Source organism: Rhipicephalus microplus, unplaced genomic scaffold (assembly GCF_043290135.1).
Source record: "Rhipicephalus microplus isolate Deutch F79 unplaced genomic scaffold, USDA_Rmic scaffold_15, whole genome shotgun sequence".
Taxonomy (NCBI): Eukaryota; Metazoa; Arthropoda; class Arachnida; order Ixodida; family Ixodidae; genus Rhipicephalus; species Rhipicephalus microplus.
In genome coordinates, this window is record NW_027464588.1 from 22,784,131 (window position 1) to 22,800,659 (window position 16,529).

General features: G+C 41.0%; 1 protein-coding gene across 1 annotated transcript in view; it reads right to left on the reverse strand.

Moving 5' to 3' along the window:
* Positions 1-15,921, reverse strand: part of LOC119174280 (multidrug resistance protein mrp-7-like) — a 104,857-nt gene extending 88,936 nt beyond the window's left edge. Inside the window, exons 1-6 of the mRNA XM_075883050.1 lie at positions 15,802-15,921; positions 14,186-14,253; positions 13,611-13,730; positions 12,822-12,950; positions 11,741-11,903; positions 555-758 (exon numbers count right to left, since the gene is read on the reverse strand). Of these exons, the coding sequence (XP_075739165.1) occupies positions 555-758; positions 11,741-11,903; positions 12,822-12,950; positions 13,611-13,730; positions 14,186-14,253; positions 15,802-15,882 (765 nt within the window). The 5' untranslated portion in view covers positions 15,883-15,921. The remainder of the gene's footprint in view (positions 1-554; positions 759-11,740; positions 11,904-12,821; positions 12,951-13,610; positions 13,731-14,185; positions 14,254-15,801) is intronic.
* Between the last annotated feature and the right edge of the window lie 608 nt (positions 15,922-16,529).

A 16,529-nucleotide genomic window follows, 5' to 3' on the forward strand; every position in this document is an offset into this window, starting at 1 on the left:
CGACGAAACGACACAAGCTATGATATAGGAGTCAAAATACGCACGCTATTGCAGCTGAAGTAGCTAGACACCAACCGTTCTTGCAAATGTGCCCGAGCTATCTTGTTCTGTGAGCTACTAAGTGCATCAACGTAGTTACGAGTGTAAGTCATTGTGAATCAGAAATCATCTGAATGGTCTTTTTGCCGCACGCCTGCTAAAAACATGCATTGCTTTGTGGTATGATATCAGGCTCCCACGCATAGAGAAAAGCTCCACGGCTACAGTTATGTGGGTGCTCTCTTTTTATCCCATCAACAATGCCTGGGGCATTGATGGCGAGGAAAAGAGCGCCACTAAAAGTATCTTTAGGATTTATCTCATAGCATCTAACCCTGAAAAATCACGTTTCCTTCGTCAGTTATATCTCGCAGGTCACGCAGTTATTCCGCGTACGCTGTTCATGTTGCTAAAAAATTGGCTATTTAACTACGCAGTATTTCTTTTGGTGTATGAGTTGTCTATTAAAACTAAAAATGGGCCCGAAATACCCTTGCCACAAGCCACCTTCTTACCACAGACGTAGACGTACTGATGACTGTCTCCAGAAGGCTGTCCACTACGTTGATGCGGTAGGCTTGGTCTATCTCCTTCAGCCGGAGGTGAAGAAGCTTACTTCTAAACACGTCTTCTAGAGCCGACATCTTCACCATTCGAAGTACTGACAGAAAATCACTTAGCTTCTTCAGCCGCTCGTCTCGATACCTGTAAAGTTTATTCTGCAGCATACGATGAAATTGAAAAAAAGAAATGAGAAAGTGAATAAGTAGAAGCCATGATTTTTTAGGTTAGTAAAAAGCTCAGCCCGCCGACTATACACCACGAGTGTTGTGCACATAAACGGCACACTGGAGATTTAAGATGTCGTACACTGTGCGAAAGTTTGCGCCACTGCCTTCGTTGTATATATACAATATCATTATCCCTTTGTGTGTAAGAATATCAATTATTCACATAAAAGTGATTGACAATCCTGTGTTTCTCTAGAATAGGTATTATACTGTGATTATGCCTGATTGCGTAACCTTGTGTTAGTACGTGCATATATACAAAAATATGCGTCACACTCTTTTACTGTTACAGAAAATGTCTGTGGAATTCCTGGCAACATGCCTCTCAATTTAAAGCTTGCCCAATAGAAAAGAAAATGAAATCTTTGTATTCTGCTGTTGATGCACCTGAATATTAGAAAAAAAGGCCAGACCTCTGCAGAAGGTGCAGCATAGTCTCAGCGAAAGCTAGAAGAGTGGCCTTTCAGAGCCTTTCAAAAGACTGATTGGGTAACTAATGCAAGCACACTTGCTTGATATCCACCACAACATTATTAATAAATCGGTTCAGGTGGTAGGCTGGCGTTCGCTATGCCATTTTTCGTCATTATTCTGATAAGCGTGGTATCCGCTAAACATTTGCAAGGAATTTTGTGCCAACGGTTCGTGCAGTGGCTGACGACGATGAGAAATTATGACTGAAGTGAGATACAGTTAATGACGGAACAAGAGCAAGCTTTTGTAATGGGTTCGAGCATTGGACGACCCACTCGTTACGCTGTTTGCATTATGCGACGACTGCTTGTTGTTTCGCTGTTTTAAAACGCTTTATAAGTCGTACTAACGCGATTGCTTTACCGACATCAAGCCTGCCTAAAGCAAGTTTGCCGACAAGTCCCAAGCACCAATGTAGCTCAGTGGTAAGCCACTGCATTCGCTGGCACCCAGCGTACCCGAGTTCCAGCCCCACTGGGTCATTGGTGCTAGGTCTTTTTTTCAAATTTCGCGCGACGCCGGTGATGGCGGTGGCGGTGGCGGACAACCGCGCGTGACCCGAGTTGTGCTCTTATAACAACGTTCGCTGTGAAAACTATTTCACACCTGCGTAGCGTGTTCACTGCTTTAGTTGGGGCAGCAGTTTGCTTAGCACACGTCCTCAGCGGTTTAAGGACGGCTACTGCAAGTCAATAAAGTTGACGTGGACGCGGTGGCTGTGTCCTTGCTGCTGCTGATATCCTTATCGTTTTGAGATATGCAGACACTCTGCGAAACATTTCTGGCCGAATGAAAGAAAAAAATAAAACGTCTTCTTCGTAATTACGTTTTACGAATCGTCAACCACGCTCGCTGATGGAATTCCGCGCATCAAAGTTGGCTAAGGTATTATCTTCCGAAAATTTATAGCACTAGAAGTTTTACAGCGAAAGCTGATATGAGGTCACAACTCGGGTCACGCGCAGTTGTCTGCCGCCGTTGCCACCGGTGTCCGTAACCACGTCAAACAAAATTAGAAAAAAAATGCGCCAAAGACGCATTGGGGCTCAACCCGTGTCCCCTGGGTGCCAGCCCAATATTCTGCTACTGCGCTACACCGGTGCCTGTGACTTGTTGTCAAACTTGTCTTAGGCAGGCTTGATGTCGGGAAAGTAATCGCGTTAATACTACTTATAAAGTGTTTTAAAACAGCGAAAAAACAACCAGTTATCGCACAATTCGAATAGCGCAACGAGTGGGCCGTCTAATGCCCCGACCCATCACAAAAGCTTGGCTGTGTTCCAATTCTTAGACAGCATATAGACATTCTACGAACCACGCTTATAAGACAGCATCGAGCCCATGCTGTCCGAGAAATGGAGCACAATTAAACAGCTTTTACGCGACGATGTACTACCTCACGTCGAGAACAAAAAGCTAAAATAAACAAACGTTACAGTTCTAATTTCTGGCTTATTTTGTGTTTAATTAAAAAAATAAACGTTACTCACATTGAGCGTCTGGGAAAGAGTCTGCTTGTGTGGAGAAGATTAATCCGGGGAGATTTGATCGATTTGAGTGATTCGCTGAGCCGGCATTTTGTTTAGACAGCAAAGTAGCCTGCATGGTGATTGTCTACGATGCGGTCTTCTCGGAGCTGTCTGTGTTGCCGGCTATGTGAGAATTGGAATAGGACTTAAGATGGCCGCCGTCGATTTAGCTGTCTATTAAGCCGTCTACGGTGAGTATTGGAACACACCACTTGTTCTTGTTTTCCTCTTAACGATGGCGCATACCCACTTCAGTCATACTTTCTCATCATCGTCAGCCACTGCATGAACAATCGGCACAAAATTCTTTGGAAGTGTTTAGCGGATACCACGCTTCCCAGAACAATGATGAAAAATAGCATAGCGAATGACGGCCTACTACTCTCAAAATTTAGTTATAATGCCCTAGTGGGTGTCAAGAAAGCGTGCTTGCAGTATTTACCTAATGAGTGTTTCAAAAATGCTCTGAATGGCCGCTTTTCTAGCTTTCGCTGTGACTATACTCCGCCTTCCACGCAGGCCTGGCATTTTTTTTTTGTGAATACGAAGTTAAATTTGTCGGCTCGTTAATGTGTACTTTGGCAGCCTTTACTTTAAACTCCTTCACTTGTCTTGTAAGTTCGGAAGCACTTTGAATTACATTTTAAAAGAAGTCCATTGCAAATAAGAGCAGTGGCAGACTTCGCGCTGCTATGAAAAACACTACGACATAGAGATAAATGTGGCTGGGCTGCGAATGATGATTGTCGCAACAGCCCTCTAAGCGTGTCGGATATGTTTGAGCACGAACCCATTTGGCAATTCACATAACGTGAAACCTCATTGATTGCCATATGTAGGCACCACTGCAGCTTGTGCATCTACATAGCTGCAAAGCTCCCTTCATCATGGGCCAGAATGCCACTTTTTATGCTACGCGTGAGTGCCTACTCATGAAAATATACTGTGTCACAGTCATGTTTGATGATGGTTAGTGGTGCTTTAATGGTGATTTGTGGTGATTTTTAAAGGTTGACCAACTATAATGCGCTCATCAAATAAATGTGCGTGCCGCACGGCTTAGAAAGCAAGGTGTGTCTACGCAGCTGCCAAACGACGTGGGTATTTTTCTTGCCTCTTATAAATAGCAGCTGTGCTTGAGCAGGAGTTGGGACTGAATTCTCTATCACGACTTCAATTCACTAACTGTATTCTTTCAATCTATCTGGTGGGCTTTTCATTTTAGCGTCGTTCATAAATATTGAAGTTGCTCCTGATTTTGTCTAAGAGACAGTGAATATGTGCAAGCAGTACATTCACACTGGTCACATAAAAAATCACAGCATATCTACAGATGAAATGATGATTTGGGCGAAGCGTCTGTCTGTCTGTCTTTCTGTCTGTCTGTCTGTCTGTCTGTCTGTCTGTCTGTCTGTCTGTCTGTCTGTCTGTCTGTCTGTCTGTCTGTCTGTCTGTCTGTCTGTCTGTCCGTCTGTCCGTCCGTCCGCCCGCCCGTCCGTCCGTCCGTCCGTCCGTCCGTCCGTCCAACCGCTTCTTTTACACTAGAGTGTGCATCATACAACTAGGCGCTCACGTACCACGACAGGTATACAAGTGATGAAGAGACTCAAGCCTTTAGGAGCTTCGTCTCTAAAACGGTATACAATCATACTACTAGGCGCTCACGTACCACGAGAGATATACAAGTGATGAAGAGACCAAAGGCTTTAGGAGCTTCGTCTCTAAAACGGTATACAAACTACTCACGTAGTACTTGTGAAGCAGTGGTTCCAGAGAGAACGAGGCTCTTGCGATGACAAGGAGCCAGAGAAGACAAGCGAACATTGGTACACTTCCTATGTGTGTACCCAGCAAACCCAGTGCAATGGGCACGCACACGAAGCCCATGAAAGTGTTTGGAAGGAAAGAAAACGACAATGCCACAAGCCAGCAGTCAGCAGCTAATAAAGAGGTCACATGGCCTGCAGAATTTTTGGCAAGCGCAGTGGATGACAGGCACGTAACCTGCACACGAGAGAAATATGACCCAGCCGACAATTAGTCTTGATTGCAATCAGCATTTGTTAGTGGAGGAACTATCTAGAGGTTTAGTGCAATCGTGTTAAGTATTTCAGTTGCATATACAATCGGTATATGCTATAATATTGAAGCGTAAAATAGGCTGTGTATAATTCCTGACATCTCAGTTATTGTTTTCACGCTCTCATGTCGTGCCATATCAACGTTGACATATATGCAGAATCCAAAATGATCAGAAGCGCATCAAGACAATGAAATGTGGGATAGTAGTGCACAATAAAGAACACTAGATGGTCAAACTTTCTGGAGTCGTCCACTACAACGTCACAATCATACCGTGGTTTCAAGACGTATGATTCCCGATATTACTTTGTTATCAAATTAATATGAAGATTCGTATGTTTGTATCTTCAATTTATTTTCGTCATGTTTACAGGCACGTCAAGAAGCACCATTTTTGTCACATATCAATTAGAGAAACCACTCTCAAGCGCACCGTGAGCGTAAAAAATATAGATCCTGCTGTTAATGACATGAATTTTATGATTTTTGCGTTACAACCCGTCGGTTTTGTCGGTCCCACAGTCACGTAATGAAATACAAGTTTTGGTATATATCAATGCAGTGAAATGGCCAAGAAAACACTATGTGCGTGACATGCAAATAGTGGTGTTCATGACATAAATGCCACAATTTGCACGTGTCGGCCAGTCAGTTACGGTCGTCGTAGTTGCGTCATGCAATACCATTTTAGGTACATATAAAATTAATTGCAGCCGTCATAGCACCAAGACAATGACATGAAATTGGTACTTCTCATGACGTGCATGTAATTATTTTTGTGGTACCACCAGCCTTTTATGTTTGTCGTACGCTCTTGTCATACTAGGCTGGTAAACATCTCCTTTGAAAAATCACAACGAGAGCATGATGTCCTAGGCGTCTAGGGATATGCATAGATAAGCTCGAAGGGACACAACATGCATCAGAATCACTTCACATTTAAGACGCGATTAAACAAGGATATTGCCAAGTAGCATACCCAAAATCAATTTGTGTGGATCGAACATCGCTTGTCATGACAATGAAGAGTGGATAATTTTGTTTAATTTTCTCTCAAGAGTACATTAAAAAACTGGCTTAAATTGTGTAATGCTCAAATGAATAATTTCTAGTAAAATAATGCCATCTATGAACATCTAAAAGACCCTTTAATATGGTCCATTTACATATTGATTTAGAATTCACTAAAATATATTAGAACACAGGTCGCAATATTCTGAGTTTGGAGGGCAAAGTTTCATTTAGGCAACTTGACGGGCACCACCCGGATATATCAGCGGTGGGGCGAACGTTGAAAGCGAACACACACAAAAAAACTCGGCAAAATTATGTGTGCAGAATGGTACATAAACAGTGCTCCTTTTCCGCACACACTTGAAAACGTTGCAATTTGTTAACATTGATCACAAACAAAAAAGGTGCATTGCGACTTATGGTCCTGAACAACCCTCTCAGTCAACTCACAAATATCTGCTGCATGGTTGCTGACTGCTGACCGACATGCCCGCGAAGTCGTAGACGCGTTTATCGGTCAAGTTAGTGGAAGAGAGCCCAGTTACGACTTAGCATCGGGGGCCACATAACTGAGCCTTGTGGTCCGCGGATGGTATGTGGTCGGTTCCTGTACTAAACCAACACTTAGAATTTCGCACAACTTATATATACGTATTTATTTCTGTTGTAGATGAACAAGACACTGACACTTTACCCGTTCATGAGGGGGGGGGGGGGGGGCTGTTCGTTCATTTGTTTGTTTGTTTGTTGCCTGTACGTACTGGCACAGAACCACTCTGGTGATCGGTCATGAAATCGAGTAGCAGCCTATATGTGATACACTGGTTGAGAGCCTATCGTTAAAACAACAAGAATAATGAAACAATAAAAAATAATAAAATGAAACTTAAGAATAAACTAAAAAAATTAAAATGAAGATGAATCAATAAGAGTAAAGGTGAGCTAGAATTATATTTGAAGACTAAATTCTGAGTATACCAGACAGTTGACTTTATCTCACCCGGTAAAAATCGAATGAATGTGCGACTTTCAATCACATTATCACAAGTATTCGTCAAAAATATATTTAGGCAGGTATTTTAATGAGATGCGCTTAGATTCTTGAATAAAACTGCATACAGCATCGAATACGTTTCTGTGGAAACGTCTCAAACTAGAGGCACCGAAACTAAGAACATTATCGGCAGGTAAATTTAAGCCTAGTGTGGAAAACGGAACTAAATGTCCTTTCCCAATTGTGAATAGTTTTTACATGATATAAAATAATGCTCTATTGTTTCTTCGCAGATTGGGCACTAGGGAGATATCGTCAAAGCAGCTCTGTGTAAATAAATGTTTAATGAAGAGGAATGACATCAACATGTGGTTAAGATAACTTCTAACATTTTAGATTTACTCTACTGAGGTTTCCAGAGATATGTTAGGCGCTGACAGTCCATTCATTTTGTATTATTTTCATCATATCCGTGTAAATAGCCAATTCTTTATATCCTATTGACACTGTGTGTTCTATTTCTGGTAGTACTGATATCAGAGGACCATCAAGTGAAGCTCGATCGAGCTAATGAATCGGCCGTTTCATCCGACTGTATGCCACAGTGGCCTGGGATCTTAATGTGTGCAATGTCACTAGGGCTCTTAATTGTTCTGAAGGTGTGAGAGCAGTACACCCCGAAAGTGAATCAGTAATGATCATTGCACTGTCTTCGTTTGAAGGCAGTTTTCGGAGCGCCAAAATAATAGCCAGGAGTTCAACTTCGAAAAACGGTGTGAAGTCCGGCAGTCTTACTGAGAAGGACCAACGAATGTAAGCAGAGGCAGTGCCTACTGCTGCCTTTTCTTTATTCACAGAAGCGCCAGTGGCTATTATGTTTATTTCCGCATTAGCGTATGTAATCTTCTAACCTGTTATTCAAAAAACTTCAACATTGAAACATAGATAGTGGAGGGAAAATTTCGTCATATTCTATCGTAGTATGCTGATTTAATGCTTTAGTTCTGATTACCGATCTGATGTCTACCGTTATGCTTTTCAGTTTCCTTTGTACAAAAATATTCTGGGTAGTACGAATGCGTGGCCAATGAGCGAGGAGAAAGGCGTCAGGGACACTAATAAAGGCATATTCAGATCGTCTCGCTGATAAGCCGTAAAATTTTAAGAAAGTTTGTATAGTTAGGGTACGGAATCGGCAAAGAATAGTTGATATACGAGCTTCCTGGTATATAACATTAATAGCGACATTCCTGGGGAGTCGCAAACACAAACGTAGCGCTTCTCGCTCCAACAGAACTAAAGGTTTTGTTTCGTACGTAGGTCCACCCGAAAATAATATGCGCCCTAATTCTATTATGGGCGTACGTCCATTTTCATTTTATATATCTTGAACAAGGTTTGTCTACGTAAACCACATTTCCTTTCGCTCAACCTGCGCATTAAGCCTGAAGTTTGTTGTGCCTTTGCCACGGCTCCAGTTAAGTTTTTCGTTATCAATATTGCCCAAATAATTTATAGACTTGGCTTGCGGAATCGGTGCCTGCTTATATAGTACAGATATATGAGTAGAGTTTGCTAGTGGAAACGCCAGCAAAGCACTTTTACTGATATTTAGAGACAATGAAATTGACCGCAGCCAAAGTCCGAGGGAATACATATATTTTGCAATTTTTGATGAAAAGAATAAGTACCACTGTCTGCAGCAAAAACGCGATGTCATCCGCTTAATTGTAGACAGTTATATCTCGTTCAATGGAAATAGAGATAATGAGAATACTAAATAACAGTGGAGATAGGACCACCCTTTGAGGAACTTCACGTTGTTGTTTGAATTTAGATGAGCGATATCCATCCTCTGCACAGTAATATTCCCTTGCTTTTAGAAACTCTGCTACCCACTCCACAACATATCACTGAAAGTTTAAGTCCTGTATTGCATTCAATAAAATGGAGTGCTCGACGCTATGATAAGCTTTAGATATGTCTAATATTACTAGTGCCGCATAGTGCCGTCTTTTTCGGGCAAGCTGTATTCGGCTCTCTAAATCGTCACGAGCACACCAAATTGGGAACTTGCTACGAAAACCAATTCGGCTTGGCTTTAACCCTTTCAGCCCTGGAATTCGTATTTTTGTCAGACAGATTATTAGTACATATTTTATTCATAGTTAACGTCTCAGAAAACCGCAAACGAAAGATTTGGTGAGCATTGTAAGTATTTATTTAATTACAGCCTTTATATCAAATTAGATCATTATGGCCCTATAGCCATGAAATGACAAAAAATAGAAAATTTACTGCTGCTATGCCCCACAATGTCCAAAATCTGAACAAACTCTGTATTTAAAGAGTTGAAGCACTTAAAACAACTTCAAGGATTCAACTTGAAAGTGCCACATTCTCGCCTCTGCTTGCCCGCGTCATCGTCACCAGCGACCTCGATTCAAATTCTTCTTCTTTACGGCTCCATGTCACGCAAAAATTAAAACAGTGGTTTCAGTCGCAGTGGGGATAGTTGATGAAATACGTCTACAGGAATGAGCAGGTTTGATTAGGTTTTCAAGGTTCTAAGAGAAATGTTTTGTTGTGTCAATCAACGACATCAGGGCCGAAAGGAATAATATAAGCTTGTCAGCTAGTCAAAGATTTATTGTGTTACCTAAAACTCCCGCTATAATTTTAATCAGGTGAGATGTTAGAGAAATTGGTCTGATATTGTGGACGTTAAAATCTGATCTTTGTTTTTTTGTGGGAACCACTCTAGCTATTTTCCAGTCATGGGGTATCCAGGCATTGTTTAAGGAATAGTTTGTAAGGTTGAGGACGTCACTGGGTGATATCTTGAATAAAAATCTAATCATAGGAATTTTTATACCACCAGGACCAGAAGCTGACGAGGGTAAGTTTCTAATTACGCTTGACACTTCAGACAACTTCACTTTTTCGTAGTCTGTCTTCATGTAAGATTTTTGCCAGTTGATTGTTAAAGTCGAAGAAAATTTTTTTGCTAGACCTCTACCAATCGCTTCAAAAAATAATTCATTTCTTCCGGCGATAACCTGTCATAATCAGAGTCAGCTAGAGACGGCAGGATTGTGCGTGATCTCACATATCGGAATAACGCTTTCTTGTTTCTTGGTTTAGAAAGAAAGTCGAAATGTCTTTTGCCATAGTCTTCTTTAGATTAAGCCACCGTGTGTGTAAATGTAGCTGAGACAAATTTGTAATCCGCCCAATTTTCGGAGGACTGATTTGAATTAGCTGCTTCCAAGCTGCTTGTCGTTATCTATAATCGCGATAGCAATCAGAATTTCACCACTGGCTCCCAGACACCCTCTTAGAAGACCAAATGGAAAATTCTGATTTTACGAACGTTCTTCTAAATACCCCACTTCATTTCATGACCTAAGTTTTATTGTTGTCTTCAGTGAGAGAAGCCAAAGCAACTTTTAGGTCATTCCTAAATTTGGAATAATTTATAAAGGTTCGAGCTTGGGAACATGATGGATCCGACTTCATTGTTCTCGTCATTCCTCTAAGCCCCACGCGCACCAATGTCCGAGCTCCACTACCACTACATTACACTATATAGGTCATCAAGTTGTATATTTGTGTATATGCAATTAATTTGTTGCCCCGCCGCGGTGGTCTAGTGGCTAAAGTACTCAGAAGCAGACCCGCAGGTCGTGGGATCAAATCCCGGCTGCGGCGGTTGCATTTCCGCTGGAGGCATAAATGTCGTAGGCCCGTGTGCTCAGATTTGGGCGCATGGTAAAGAATCTCAGGTGGTCGAAATTTCCGGAGCCCTCCACTACGGCGTCTCTCATAATGATATGGTGGTTTTGAAACAATAAACCCCACATATCAGTCAATAATAAATATATCACTATCATTCAACACTATTTTAGTCCAGATCACCTTTGATTCTACTTCGTCCCTTCGCGGTTATTTTGAGAAACGAAAAATGCCAGCGCACTTCTAACGCGTACTTGAGTACTATACCGCACTAATTTTACGACTTGTAAAACCTTCGTCACTTAGATTTGTCGCTTCAAGTGGTTACGTGCAGTTCAACGTGTGTACCACATGGGACGTAATATAAGGAGTAAACCATTGTCAGTTATATTCAACCACTCGGTTCACTGTCTTGCAAGGAGCGAACCGAGCTTTCAAAGTCGATCGGAGTTTTGTTTACGCGAAAGCGGGCGCTGTAGTCCGACGAGTACACAAGACAGTCTCCCCAATGTCCTTTGCCGAGCATGTTATGAGTTGCGTTGTATAACAACTGACACATCGAGAGCTACGAAACGCTTCGTTGGCCCAGCTGTAGCAAGTTGGCTTACAGTGAGTGTAGCCAAACTTGATACATGGCTGTATTTTATGTTTTGCTTTATGCATATCATTGAAGGTATGCAGAGTTATTCATTTACGAAACACTCCTGTTCAGATTGGCGATGCTAGAGAAATTACGTAATTTTTGATAATATTTCATGATGAGATGTGAGGTCTTTTCTGTTAAACTCAATTATTGTGGGCATGTCAGGCTGATGACACATTGTGGCTCCAAACTTGAATAGCACTGCATAATGCCATCGAGCTTCATTATGCACAGTGTTCTACAGTTTGACAAGCATGAGTGAGTGGCCAGGCTCACAATGTATTGATTGCATTGAGTTCTCAGATGCACCGGCGGAGTCTATTATAAGAACTACTTTTTTTCTTGAAAATAAGAAAGCACAAAAATGAGTAAAGAACACCTGATATTGCACTTTATCGCATGCAACGGCTGGCACTATCTGCCAGACGGCAGTTCTCACCTTTTTGAAAACAGCAGTCTGAAGCAATAGCTGTGCTCTCAACTGGCCCTGAACCGTGAAGTATGACTGCAGGTTTGACACGAAGCATTCAGCAATGCACGACGCACAAAGGAGAATGACCGACTGATCGAAGGAGAAGATACTGGTGCTATCAAGTAATCCACTGCGCAGACAAATAAAAGTATGTCAAAGTGGTCACCTGAGATTTGAGCTTGATCAAAGCGAAATAAAAGCACTGTGTTTATTTCTACACATGCTACCCTGCTTTTTATGCTCAGCCTAGGAGCCGAGTAGCGTCGCATTTAACTGTTGCTGTAATCTGCTCACAAAGCTTCCAAGTGTTATGTTACAACAAGCATTGTCTTGATCGAGCAGTTCATTGAAGAAAAAAAACGGTAGAGTTTTGTCAGATTATTTTGGAGCTCTCTTACAATTGAGCGACCGTTGCCGAATATTGATGAATAGTGGATCATACACATGGTGTAATTGAAGGCGTGCCAGATTCACTGCCGTATAAGCGAAATAATCATGCATATTTAAGACAGGCTTTTAACTGTGTTGTAACGACTATATGTCCAATAACGAAGTGCGCTGGACTTTCTTTTCCGTAGGTCATGCACAAAAATGTCATAATGGTTTCGAATCCAATAAGTGTAAGGAAATAATGTAAAGTTTTGGCCATTCGACGCCATTAGACACTGTTTTCGTTTACCAGCAGCTCTGCTCATTATACATGACCATTTGTTGAGAATAATAGTGTTTATACCTATTGCAGACTGTACGATCAACGGAAAGAGCAATTTAGTTCACCTTAAGAAAGCCCAGCAAGCCTTCAGGAATAGGTAGCTTTTGATGTATGAAAGTGCAATGCGACCACAAGTTGTGCGATAATTTTGCATATAGATGCCACAAGCTAAATCCGTCCAACTGTGTAATATTAGTCCGAAATGTCGAATGAACTACAGGTTCTCCTCAGCGAAGCTTAAAAAAAGCAAACGAGATTGAGACAAGGTTACAAGTGTACGCAATAACCATTACCTTTACAAATAAATTTGATAGCCAAGCAAGAAACACAACTTACAGAAACAGTGGAATTCTGAGGAGAAGTGATGAATAGAACAGAAGTGTCAATGAATTCGACCAATACAGTTCCTTCCAGGCATGCTTCAGCACGAGACAGTAGAAAAAGCACGGGCTGCTTGAACTTTGGCTGTAAAATGAATGAAAATAAATTGCTCGCAGTTTCCAGATATTTAGAAACGTGCTCCGAGCAGAGCTCGCACATCTTTCAAGTTGGTAGCTCTGTTAACGGGCATAATTTTGCACCCCCCTCCCCTATAACATACGTAAGATTTGTTATATGCGTTACAGATATTGAACTTGTTTGCAGGGATTGGAAAGGTGGTGTGAAGGTCAGTAAAGCAAGAGGGCCCGGGAACTGCAGGTATGCTTGAATGTTTCATTTCATTAAAAGACATCCCGTGTGAAGGCCGACGCCTTGCTTTATGGACCTAAGACTACCTGTTTGCCAGATCGTGTCCTGCTTTTTCTATTCAGCGTTATTGAGCTTTGAAATTTCTTACATATCAATTGAACGGATGTAGAGTTCGTCCTAGCACGCGCACCAGACGCCCATGAGACCTTTTATTAAACAAGTCTTGCATACATTACTTTAACTTTTAGTATATGCACCACTTACAGTTACTTCAGAAAAACATTGTCGGCTCAAATGATACATAAGCCATTAACCTAATTATTACAATCAATTTATCACACATGAGTATTGGAATGCGTGAGCGCATGCGCATGCTCAAGTGTCAGCGCAGCTTTGTTCTGTTTAGCAATTATAGCAGTCGTTGAGAATACTTACGTCTGTTTTATAAATTCTTTGCACTCGGTTTCTCTGTTTGAAGTGCAGCGAGCTCGTAGAGTGAGCCTCGGTATATCTTCTGTGACCACTTTTGAGCGAAAAAGCGTGTTTCTAAAGTGCCTGCGTTATGAAAAAAACGTACACGCACTAAATAAAACAACATATGCATGTAATTATTTTTTTACAAAACACACCCAGCACAACTAATAATGAATAACTGTCTTTTGTCATATAAGGTAAATATTAGTGCCACTCAATGGTTTCAGAATAAATAATTCAAAGCACTTGTCGAGATCCTTGCTGCTTCCTCCTTTATTCTCGGATGGCACTGCTAGGATTGAGAGGAGGGTGCTGTTGAAATATATCTTTAGACATTAAAAGTTGTTGCGAAGTAATATACGTCAGCGCTGTTGATCTTTGCGGTGTTGAATAAAATTCAAATAATTATTAGAGTTCCTTAAAAGGGGTTGTTCTTTAATTTGAACTTGCAGAGGTGTTTTTCTTAGATGGTGTGGTTTTGCTTTAGCATAACTCATTGCTGTGCAAGTACTCGGTGAATCAATTTAAATACTTACTTGTACGCAACCCTGAGAATAACATTTGAAAATGGAGAATACCCGTCCATGTCTTGCTGTTTTGCTTGCTGAAAAAAGTTGACGAAGATGATTATAATGATTGAAGATACTTTTCTAAATAGTATACCGGGCAAGTGTCAGTTTATATTATTAAAACTATATCTCGTCGGATTCAATATAAATATTTTCATATCCGTTTAGAAAAGAATTACCATGCATATACTATTACATTATTACAAAGGACTGCCTTTTTAGCGGAACTAGGCTGATGAACTCGATGTGCTTGCTCAATTATTGTGAACTGTAGTTCATGAAGTATTATTCAAGAAAGGATCCTGAATTATGCCAAGTGGTCGTAAGTTTTAGTTGTTTGAATACAGCACTTTCTCAGAGGTCAGCAACTGAAATATTTAGGTTCATGGCGACAAACGCTGGCTCACTGTTTGCAGCTTGTATTTATTGCAATTTACGTGTCATTAAAGTGCAGAAGCCTCTTCTCGCCAGTACTAAAGGTCACCCTGTAAGCTTCGTATTTGCATGAACGTCACTGCTGAACCCTAAACCACGCCTCGATTGGTCGTAATATTAAGCGTAACTCGGTAAAAGTACCCTAAGCAAATATTAGATGAGAAGAGATATCTTCCAACACGTAGTAATATATGTAAGAATTTTCATTTTCATGTGGGGTTTAAAGACCCAAAACCACCCTATGATTGCGAATGGCAAGTGTTCTTGGTGCACGTAGAGAAGCAGGAACGTGGCACTTGTCTACAAGGCATATTTGACTGGTCACTTCGCGGTTTCTTAGCACACATTTGTAGGCACTCAACCGTCAAATATAAAACATAGAACACTCTAAACTTATGAGTCGGAGTCGCTAACACAGCCGTGTTGCCCGCTATACTACCAGACATAATTTCAATGTTGACCTTTTCACTAGCATCCTATTACCTAAACTCCCCCAGTCATTTGGCTCCCCAGTTGCTCGTGAAAAAGGTGTGTGCTTGTATTAGGCAGCATTTGTAGCTTTGTAACCTTTGAGAAACTCTAAAATCAAGTTACAAAAGGTAGTTTTAATTCTCTAGAATGAGAAAAAGAAAGCTTCCGGTGCATTCTTGTATTTTATGTAAAGTGCTGTTCTCTATACGTGTACACAATATCCAGCTGCAAGGCAAACCGATTACCGTTGGAAATTAAACCCACAAATTTTCGCTTTCTTATAGAGGTATAATGTAGTGTGAATTCATGACCGTTATCACATGATTAGATTTTAGACCTAAAAAAGGATACTATAAGTAAATGCTACTCAATATCGTTTTGAATTCACGTGTGTGATAATGACGCTTGTGTGTCTGCCAAACAGCATAAAAGATTTTATAGCTGAATGTGCTAATTTGTACATCCAATTCTACAAGGTAAAATTCATTAGCAGTATGCGTAAAATTCGCTTATGCATTTTCTCGCAAAACAAAACAACCCTATATAACCTACACCTTATGAATGCCGTTGTGTACAGTGAAACTGTTTTTGCTCAATACTGTAAGGCTCTGTAGACGGCTCACTGATTCAAAGTACGTTCTACACCACGCAAACACTAAAAATAAATAATTTATTACCTTGGAACTCTGTCCAGATCGTGGCAAGTAGGCAAAGCCACACAGCACGAAGTTTCCGAAAGCCATGAACGTGCTGCACATCAATACGATGGTCTTCTCAGCTAAGTAGATGCGAACAAAGTCTACCGAAGACTGGAACAAAAACCTATGAATTATTCCCCGGGCCTTCCTCGAGAAAGTGAGAAAGAACATTATTCAAGGTAACTGTGAACATAGGAAGGTTTTGGTCCCTAGTAATATTCTAACTCCTTTATTTTTTATTTTAGTTGTCATGCGCTCTGAGATGGCACAGTAAACCCTTGAAGGAACGAGTTCAGGAGTGTGTAGTTGGCCGCCTGATGACGTCTTGTGCACTTAGAGTGAAGAAACGTACGGGAAACATAATACAACCTTAAATGCAACTTATACCCATGCATCCTAAATAAGGCGCTCCTGGTGCACATGCCTGCAGAAATTTGAACAAACTAAGTGTGGGTTTGTAAAACAATTTTCCGCAGAACACTATTAGGGTATCAGAAAAGCAGCTTATTACTTTATAGTGTAGAAGAGGGGTAACATAAAAGTGAACCTGCCAATTTAGAGTTGTTTAGTGACAGCCTGGACTCGTTCGCTCTAAGCATAGGGTTGAAATTCAGTATTGTTTACTTCGATAAGTCAATTTCAATGAGTCGACCACTCATATGATTTAAGTCTTTGAGAACACAAAGAGGACGCTTACTTGACAGGAG